General features: G+C 40.2%; 1 protein-coding gene across 2 annotated transcripts; it reads left to right on the forward strand.

Annotated features, from left to right (window-relative positions):
• The first annotated feature begins 813 nt into the window (after positions 1–813).
• atg4da (autophagy related 4D, cysteine peptidase a) lies at positions 814–9015 on the forward strand. 2 transcript variants are annotated; one of them, XM_069167745.1, is made up of 11 exons: positions 814–1179; positions 3097–3346; positions 3474–3557; positions 4000–4173; positions 4779–5124; positions 5249–5313; positions 5452–5603; positions 5731–5809; positions 6452–6528; positions 6720–6839; positions 7739–9015. In XM_069167745.1, exons 2-11 carry the CDS (start codon positions 3130–3132, stop codon positions 7916–7918), a joined length of 1494 nt encoding a protein of 497 aa, XP_069023846.1. In that variant the 5' UTR covers positions 814–1179; positions 3097–3129; the 3' UTR covers positions 7919–9015. The 2 variants fall into 2 exon arrangements, with proteins under 2 accessions (XP_069023846.1, XP_069023845.1); XM_069167744.1 differs by having other exon boundaries at positions 815–1179; positions 3079–3346.
• Positions 9016–9777: the final 762 nt, after the last annotated feature.

Genomic DNA, 9777 nt, shown 5'->3' on the forward strand with positions numbered 1-9777 from the left:
CATTATGATAGAGCTGCAAATCTTAAAATTGAGGAAATGAAACCATAAAATGTTCATGGTATTTAATAGAAAAGTTAAACAATGATGAAAATATAACATTTCTGTCAAGCTCTCAGGAAAATGTGCAGCAGAAGGTACAACATTTGCTTCTGAATTGTGGTGGAGTAGAAGTATATAGTAGCATAAAAAATACCTTCATTTTTTACTTATCTAAGGTACTTGAGTAAATGTAGTCAGTTACATTCAATATTGATGAATCCTCACAAGGCAGTAAAGTCTAAACCATAAAAAAAATTATGTTCTGCGGCTTCACTTCAGCAGGAAAGTTGTATTTGCACAAGTGAAACGTCCTTTATGTTATTAAGGGGGCCGGGGGGTTATTTAGTAATTTAATAACTTCTTTAGGGGTATAACAATAGAAAATGTTTTAATTTCAGAGAAATCTAAATCAACTGGAGCAATAGTTAATGATATTTGTTGCACGTGTTTTTCCTGCTACAATAAATCTAAATTTAACCATGAAAACGGGCCAAATTTGGCTTTTAGGATATCTTAACCATGTGTAAATATGTTACATATTATATGTAAATTCAATATGTAGTTAAATAATTCGACATGCCGCCTTTATAACAAATTATAGCATATGTTTTATATAAATACGCCCTACATTTATTTATATTCATTATCGCGTGATTTGTAGCCAGGTTACTGATTGTATAATAGCAAGAGTAAGTAGCAGGCAATAGGATACTACATAAGTATCAGTACCAGGAAACCATCCAATCAGCTTTCTGGAAGTGATTACGTCAACCAATTGTGTGGCGTCAGGAAAGGACAACAGGAAGTAAATGTCCTCAGCTCTCACAGGGAGATGCTAAAGTGGTGGCTACTCGGGTTGAACAAACCCGCGATGTACCGGCTTTTCTTCGCCACGGTATGTAGAAATTACATCGTTTATTAAATGGATGAACGCTCACCGTACTGCGTCAGCTGTGGTTTGTTGGGAAATCATTACGAGCATTGGTCCGTCCGGCTTGAATGACATCGAGGTAACGCCGGGGCTAGCAACCTTAGCGTCAGGCTGAATTTATCTGCAGTCTCGTGATAAGAGGGAACAAATCGCCGGAATGAGTCCACTTACTACAAAACACCGACCTGCTTAACCGACTTCTACATCAGGTATGTTGTTCTCGTTGTTTGTGTGCGGTGAGTTCGCCATGTTTAAAGGAGGTGTTTGGGTGCGGACAATGTCAAAGATCTAGTTGACACATTAAAAAAAAAAAAAACCACACACACACATGATATTATATCTGCAGCAGGCTGAGATAACTGCTTTCTCTGACCGCCACCACAGTCAGATGACTGTCACAGACACTGAAAAAAGAAACCCGACATACCGGTTATCAAATGGTGATCACATGATGTGCTTTCTGCACGCAGACGTTTCCATCAGCGCCTTCACAACAAGAGCTGTGTTCCCTCTTGAAACTGCAGTCACTGGTATTTTCCTTTTAGGGTTTCGTGCATTGTGAAATCAGTGAGTGCTTTCAACTGACGACAATGCATTTATTTATACTTTATCAGGAAGTGAGAATTTAATTTTTTTTCTTGCAGATGTTTGCAGCAGCAAGTTTCATTCTTAACACATTTGAACAACAAGCTCCTTTTTTTTTTAATTAAGATTATAGTATCATTGAAACTTGATCAGCATTTTCTCTGTAAATTGATTTGGTCTATGCAGGATGACCTCCGGCGCCACTTTTCTGAATCTTAGCTAAGGGGCTGGAACCATAAATGAGCACTAACTATGTCTGCACACTTAGATCCACGCCGGTTATCACTTTATATTTTAGGCTTGCAGGCGTCAGATCTTCAGCAGAAACACACCGATGTGTTTCTTCGATGCATGAAGGTCTCTGATGAACATCAGTGATTTAGTTGCACAGCCAAACACCACACCATTGCTGTGGGAACATTTTGATTTTAAGTCACATGACTTATGATTCTGATCATCAGCACTTAATTTTTTTTTTTTTTTTTTTTACCAGAATCACACAGACAAAAAACTGCCATCTCTACAAGTTAATCTGTAATGTCAGTGTTTTACTTGGTCAGTCACCGTCTCATTAACAAGTGAGCAACAGCTTTGTGGCAGATCTGTGAATCCCGACTGACTGAATGCAACCTTTCCACTGCAGTTTGTTCGATTTTAAAGTTGTTTGTCATCTGCAGAGCATGAGAGTGGAAAACATTTGTCAATTTTAAAACACATTTTAAGATAACTCGTACCCATAATAACCCATAATTGAAATCATGAGCATGCTGCAAAAGTCATTGGATCACAGCCAGTCAGATCATTTTTATCTAAAGAGCATAAATATCAGAGATTTGTCTCAGATGTGCAACACTGTCTTTACACCCTTGATTCAGATAAAGAATCAGAAAGGAAGAACAGTTCTTCAAGAGACAGACAGATATACAAAATATGTTTTATTGTTGACCAAAATAGAAGAATTTCTATTTTTAAATGTAGAAACTGTTGCCTGACAACAAAATTTGGGACTGATACCAATATTGGGGAGTAAAATAAGGTATATTTTGGATAAATATAAAGCATTTACAGTGTATATATAACAGATTTTGGGAAGAGATACCTCAAATGTGGTTATCAAACACTTTAGACACGTGTCAAAGATGGAGGCACAATAGTTTACAGTTTATTGTCCACACTGACATCTGTGAACTCAAAAAGTAAACTTAACTGGGAATTAAATAATGATGAATAACTAAAAACAGAAACTTACAATTAGAACAATTTCTAATAGACCCAAAGTGTATTTTTCTGCATTATGTTCTGCAAAAAAAGTTTTCATATCGGCCAACATATACGGCAATACCAATGTCTGTGATTGTCCAATAATATCTGCCAGCCAATATATCAGTCGAGTCATGTAAAAACAAGTACATATTAATTGTAATAAGTTAAAGAGTTTCAGGCAGGGTGAGGACTCAAAATGTATCGGCAGTTAGTGATTTATAGTCTGTGACTACTTCCCTGCTTTTCTTTCCCCTCATCAGTTCTGTGTTGCAATGCAGAGCACCGGAGTCCAGCTCTGAGAGCTCAGAGGCATGAACTCAGTTTCCCCGACCGCAGCACAGTACATCAGGGGAGTGATGCAGGATGAGCTGGTGGAGGGCCGGAGGCAGCTGGCGCTGGAGCGGCAGGGCAGCTTCGGACTCCGGTCACCTCAAACTCCAGACCGCGGCAGAGAGGCAGCTGAAGAGCCTGACGAGATGGACAAACTCAAGGCCAAACTGATGTCAGCATGGAACAATGTCAAATATGGTGTGTTGGGAGTTTTGAAAAATGAAGACTGTGCAGTGCCTCTGTGGACACGTGAAACTGTAATTTCTGTACAAATGGATGCCTGCTTTGGGGATCATTTCCATGTTTCTTGCCCCTCTCTCTGCAGGTTGGACTGTTAAGTCTAAAACCTCCTTCAACAAGATGTCACCCATCACTCTCCTGGGACACTCCTATCTGCTCAACAGTGAAGGTGAGCTCTGAACACAGATGCATTATACAAATCTAAACTCTATCAGTATATGCTGTATTCCCTCTTTAGAAAGAGAAGAAGAAGAAAAAGAGCAGACTGCCGGTGTTGTAGTGACGTGTGTTTTGGTGGCACACATTGATGTAAACCACTTTCCCTTTGAAAGCTTGTTTGGTTTATTTAAGAAAATTAAACAGTAGAAAAATAACAGAAAAACATTTGTCCTTTTCTTTTATTTCCAGAATATTTAACATTTTATGTCATGGTTGAAATGCACTTATTGTAAGTCGCTTTGGATAAAAGCGTCAGCTAAATTAAATGTAATGTAATGCAATCTATATAACTGAGCTTTTTCATTTGAGATAAGCATCAGAAACGGCTTCCTGTTTCAATAAACGCAGTGTAAGTTATACATTTCCATCTCCTTCGCCTCGCTCCCTCTCAGACGAGGTAGAGCGCTTCCGTCTGGCCTTCGTGTCCCGGATCTGGCTGACCTACAGGAGGGAGTTCCCCCAGCTGGAGGGCTCCACCTGGACCACAGACTGCGGCTGGGGCTGCATGTTGCGCAGTGGGCAGATGCTGCTGGCACAGGGGCTACTGGTCCATGTGATGCCCAAAGGTGTGTGTCTCCATCTGTTAAACACATTTTTTTTTATTTCACACAATGAAGTGTGTATTTTACAAGGATGGACTGGGATGTGCAAGCCAATCAGCTCCTTCTAACAGGCTGGTTTATCTCGTGGTGCCATATTGGTGTCATATGTGACACATTCGCAAGGATTTTTGTCTGATTAAAAAAAAAAACTTCTCTTAACTGATAGGATTTAAGCCACTGAACAGACCAGGACATTACATTACCTGACCTCCTGCCATCTTCTCTATGTCTAGTTTGTTTTGCTTATATCTCTGCTGTGAGCCTTTATTTTGTCACTCTTAGTTTATTTAGCTGCCTTGCTCCTCTTTTGTCTTTTTGTCTTATCCACATATTTTTGGTGCCTTAATCATGCCGTTTTATTTAGTTTTTTTCTTTACTGACTGCGTTCGTCATCAAAGCATTTTGTGTGCTGCTTCTTTCTTCTGGTCTTTCTATTAATAGCATGTTTTCTTTGTGTGTCAATGATATCTCCTTTCTGATTGTTGAAAGAAAAGCTAGAAAGAAAGAGAAACGGCCCCAGATCTGCAGCTTGGCTGTACTCGAGTACTCAGCCTATTTGTATTCTGTAGATTGGGCTTGGCCAGATGCTCAGCAGCTGACCGATGTGGACTTTGAGGTCTTCAGACCACGTTCCCCGGCCCGGGCCGCAGGGGTCCCCATCCCCTCTTTTGGTTCTCCACGAGGTTCCAACACCCCGGAGAAATCAAACAGTGAGGCACCCAAATGCAGCCAGAAGAAAAGACCTGAGTCTATAAGGGACCAGCAAGCAGAGCCCATCCACCACAAGCTCGTCACCTGGTTTGGGGATCAACCCCATGCACCTTTTGGCGTTCACCAGCTGGTGGAAACCGGAAAAGGTTCGGGGAAGAAGGCGGGTGACTGGTACGGCCCCTCTATAGTGGCACACATTCTACGGTAAGGGCCCCATGTTTGAAGAGGTTTTGTTTTTACAAGAAAGGTGTTTTTTTTTCTGAAATCATTTCAGACTCTGTTAAACATTTAAAGAAAAATTAAGTCTTTTGTTTTGTTTTTCTTTCAGGAAAGCGGTGGCCAAAACCTCTGTGGTACAAAACCTGGCTGTTTATGTTGCTCAGGATTGTACAGGTGAGATTTACAGACCAGGTATTCGTTTCAAAACTTTTTTTTGAGAGTTGAGTTCAGACTGCATTGCTTGACTCCAATATGTACACTGTGGAAATATTTCCATTATTTTTTTCTCTTGATGTTTCTCATGCATTGTAGTGTACAAAGAGGATGTGGTGCGTCTGTGCGATCTGTCACTTAGCCAGACTCCCCCTGATCCATCCAGCCAAGCCTGGAAGTCGATCATCATACTGGTGCCTGTCCGGCTGGGAGGGGAGGCCCTCAACCCATCTTACATCGAATGTGTCAAGGTCTGTATATTCTGCTTCACACCACCTGCCCATCGACTCTGCTCTGGGTGCTTTCGAGGAGTGTTTCCTGAAGAATTTAACTCGATGCCTCTCAGATGGTATTGAAAACCTATGTGTTTATTTTCAGAACATCCTGAAGCTGGATTGTTGTATTGGAATAATTGGAGGTAAACCGAAGCATTCGCTCTACTTCATTGGCTTCCAAGGTGAGAACCAGCCTTCTTTTGTTCTTTTAAAGAATTACAGGAAGCAAAGATTACTTGGTGTTCTTAGGATAAATCTTGAAATGCTTGGGCTGTAGAGTACCCAACATTTTTTGCATCAATATCTGTCTTAGAGAGGAATTGTAGTACGTGTTGTAGTCGTGTCCTATTATCAAGACATTATATGCTGGAATTGAACACATTGTATTCTTACATCTGGTGTCCTTCAGCTTCTCCTATTTATGTTGTCATGTCTAAACCATAGGAAACATGTAAACCCTTGTGATGGAATTGATTTACATTGGTAAGGAGAAAACGTAGATTATGTAACTGCTGCCTGGGGCTGGGTATTGTTCAAAGAGTTTCAGTGCCGGCACTGACATCGATGCTTCACTTTGACTTCGATACCACTACCTGAACAAAATAAAATTTGATACCAGTTTTATTAGATAACTAGTAACACATTACAGAACAAATCGCAGTATAGAGGGGGGAGACTGTAACCTATTTACAGATGTCCCCTAAACGCCTCACATAACAGGCTATTTTCGACACTAATATATATCTCTCGTGTCTGCTCTATTGGCACTTGATTGATTGATTGTATGCTTTAAGACTGTGATTTACTTCTTCCCTGTCTGTCAGATGAGCAGTTGCTGTATCTGGACCCTCACTACTGCCAGCCCGTGGTTGATGTCACACAAGTCAACTTCTCACTGGAGGTTTGTTGTCCTGTCTGCATGTGTCAACATATCTCTCGCTGCTGTCTCTCTGGCTTTTTATCCTCTCAAATCAGTCTGGATTTAAACCATATGACTTTACCACATTGCAGTGTTTTGCCTGTACAGACTGTTAAAGACAACGTGGCTTGGCTCTGTTGACCTTTTTATTGCCTCCATTTATCACTGTGCAGTCGTTCCACTGTAGCTCTCCTAAAAAGATGCCCTTCACCCGCATGGATCCGAGCTGCACCATCGGCTTCTATGCCAAAAACAAGAAGGACTTTGAGTCTCTGTGTTCTGCTGTGAGCATGGTGAGTTTTTACGCCCTCCTTACACTAATGGGGCTCCCAGTTTTAATGACGCTAAATACCAGAAATGAGCAGAAAATGGCAGCTCCTGTCTTCAACTCTTTGGGTTTTACTGAAAAGTTGAAATAATTTTGGTCATCAAGCCAAAATGGTTGCAGCTTCTTAAATGCGAGATGTTTTTGCCCTTCTGTTTTATATTTCTGTAAATTGAATATCTTTGTATTTTGTATTTTTAGTCCCAACAAAAAATATATATTTTGAAGGCCTCCCCTTGTCCTCTGAGAAATTGTGAAGTTTACAAATTTTTATTAAGAGCTGACGCAACCAGTTGTGTTGTCAACAGTTGTTTTGTTTCAGTTGCTTTTCAAACAAAAATGCTAAAATATTTTCTGGTGCCTGGTTCAGAAATGTTTAGCACTTGCTGCTTTTCTTGCTGTCATGTATGATAGTAAATTCATTATCAGTTTAAAAGTAGAAAAAGGTGGCACACAATCAAAGAAATCACTAGATGTAGAGCTTCCCAATAGGGATGTGGGTCGGCTCTCATTCTCCTACTTTTGAACTACCTTTGTATTTTATCAGGGTAAGCACTCGGTTGCAATGCACATTCGTTTTTGTGCTCTGTGTTTGGAAAAAAAAAAAAAAAAATTGAATTGGCAATGGGAATTTACATCTAATTTTGTTTTAAAAACAACAACAACATTAGTAGCAGCCCTGCATATATTTTTATAGACAAACAAATGAATAATTAATCGTGAAAATAATCAATGGATTCATTTTGTCACAGAAACGTGTTTAATGGGTGCGTGTACTGTGTTTGTGTGACATTTTTTTCCCCCTGATGAAATGTTGTGTCGTGATTTGAGACAGTCGAATTTAACTGGGCTTTGTTGTCCTCCCAGGCCTTGTCATCATCCAAGGAGAAGTATCCCATCTTCACCTTCGTTGAAGGCCAGGGTCAGGACTATGGACTTGAGGGTCACAGCAGCAATCACAGCGTCCCTGCAGCCCACATCCTGCCTCTGGGAAAACAGGGCAGGAGTAATAACAGACGAAACAGTGATGAGTTCGTCTTCCTGTAGGGCTCTGATGACAATGCTCTCCCGGCTGCCACCTGTAGGCGGAGGTGGGCACCTAATTTCCTATCGAGGAAAATGAGGAGATCCTCTCTTGCAGCTGCAATAAAGGACTCTTCTGTGCTTTGTCTCTGCCGCTGGTCAACATGACCGCTGTCATCACCTCTGTGTGGGCAGGAGTGATAAGCTAACTGGCATTGGTGTGAACTGGCTGGAGCCCTGCTTTACTGGGCGAAGATGATTTCAAAATGGATTTAGAAATGTTTCAAGCACTTGAAGTGTTCTTGGTTCACTTTATCAGACACCTACAAAACAAGCCTCATAGTTTAATACAAATACACTCAGTTAGGTGATAGACATGATATTTAATTAGCTCACTGGTCAGGGAGGGGGGGGGGCTATCTAATATTGTTCTTACTTGCATTACATGCCATCTGCTGTACATTTCCTTTTTATTATTCATTCTTTAAATGTATTTATCAGGTTCATGAAATCTTTGTTTGCGAGTGAGTTGAGCGTTGGATTGGTGTAATTTATTTGTTTTGTCTCAAATTGTACAGATGTATTTAGGAGTCTGTGACATTGCAGGAGTTTCAGATTCTTCCAAGAGCATCTTGAGCAGCTGTAAATTAATTTGAGTGTAACAGAGTATCACAGGGTTGACCCTCAGGCCTCAATCCTACACACCCAGATTTGACTCTTCATTATTTGGCATTAAGAATATTACTCCCAGAAATCTGCTGTTTTGTTGTTCTTGCTGCTTAAAAAAATGACTCGCGGTCCCTGGAGAAATGATCCTTTCAGCTCAAGATGGATGTGTAACTTTGCCTGTTAAACTGGGGCCCATCTCCTGAAGTTTTTTGGAAACATCTGCAAGGTAAAAACCAGAACCGCTCTGCTCATTCAAGCACAAGTTTTGGGTTTGACTTTGCAAAGTCACACAGTCGAGGAAGCTGAACGGACTTTTTTCTGGATCTTCATAGTTCTGTTGCAATATCACCGTGTTTTGTTTGTCCCTTTTTTACATGAAGGCTACTACTGCAAGTTGCACTATCACTATTATTGGATTTGTAGTTCTGATTAAACTTCAAACACTGGAATTACATTTTCTTTGTACAGCATACTTTGTACATTTGTGCCTTTGAAGAGATGCACTCTGTTTTGTTCTTACCTGCTCAGTGTAAACTGCAGATGCAACACAAAATATAAATGTGCTCTTCAAAATGAACTTTTTTTTTTTAAAGAGGAATGAGTGACTTTAACATTGCTTTGTCTTTCAATTTTTTCCAATCGTCCACTGCTCGATGCTTGAAACGAATCCTCCACAGTTCAGAGTTGGTATGAGGAACCTTTTTAAAGGTAGCCTGTCCTCACCTAAGGATGGGAAATATCTCGGCAACAACGGGAACTTAAACAGGAAAACTCCAGCATGCTGATGTCTTTAATTTGTCTGTGACCAATCTCTGACCTTTTATTAGTAAAACATAGTGGTACAGTACATCTTAAGTAATACATCAAAGGTTGCTGTGGCATCTGTTGGTTTAATGTGGTTTATGTGTTTAGCACCGGCATACACAAAAATTATGTAAGCAGAGATTTCAATAAGGCTACATGTGATGCAATGATGTTATACAGGCTATGCTGCGACATGTTGCTGTCCATCAGTTTCTGTTTTTTGTTTTTTTTAGATGTTTAAATGTCTGCTTTGGATTAAGTACTGTTGGTGGTGCTTCCACAGCAATAATGTGTTTGTCTCTGGCTCATACATGGCATTATTCGTCAGTACACTGAGATAAGTGAAGCCATCTTTAGGTATATTTATTCATCTTTCTTCTCTGATTAGCGTATGTATGTCTGAAGCAAGT

The sequence above is a fragment of the Embiotoca jacksoni genome, unplaced genomic scaffold, assembly GCF_022577435.1.
Source record: "Embiotoca jacksoni isolate LCO1_2020_lvr unplaced genomic scaffold, fEmbJac1.0.p SCAF_4, whole genome shotgun sequence".
In the NCBI taxonomy this organism is placed as follows: Eukaryota; Metazoa; Chordata; class Actinopteri; family Embiotocidae; genus Embiotoca; species Embiotoca jacksoni.

What these genes read in the sequence shown, in the direction of transcription:
- atg4da (XM_069167745.1), top strand. Translation starts at nt 3,130, where the DNA reads ATGAACTCAGTTTCCCCGACCGCAGCACAGTACATCAGGGGAGTGATG. An exon ending in CTTACATCGAATGTGTCAAG is followed by an intron (nt 5,604 to 5,730) that starts GTCTGTATATTC and finishes GTTTATTTTCAG; the next exon opens with AACATCCTGAAGCTGGATTG. An exon ending in TGTGTTCTGCTGTGAGCATG is followed by an intron (nt 6,840 to 7,738) that starts GTGAGTTTTTAC and finishes TTGTCCTCCCAG; the next exon opens with GCCTTGTCATCATCCAAGGA.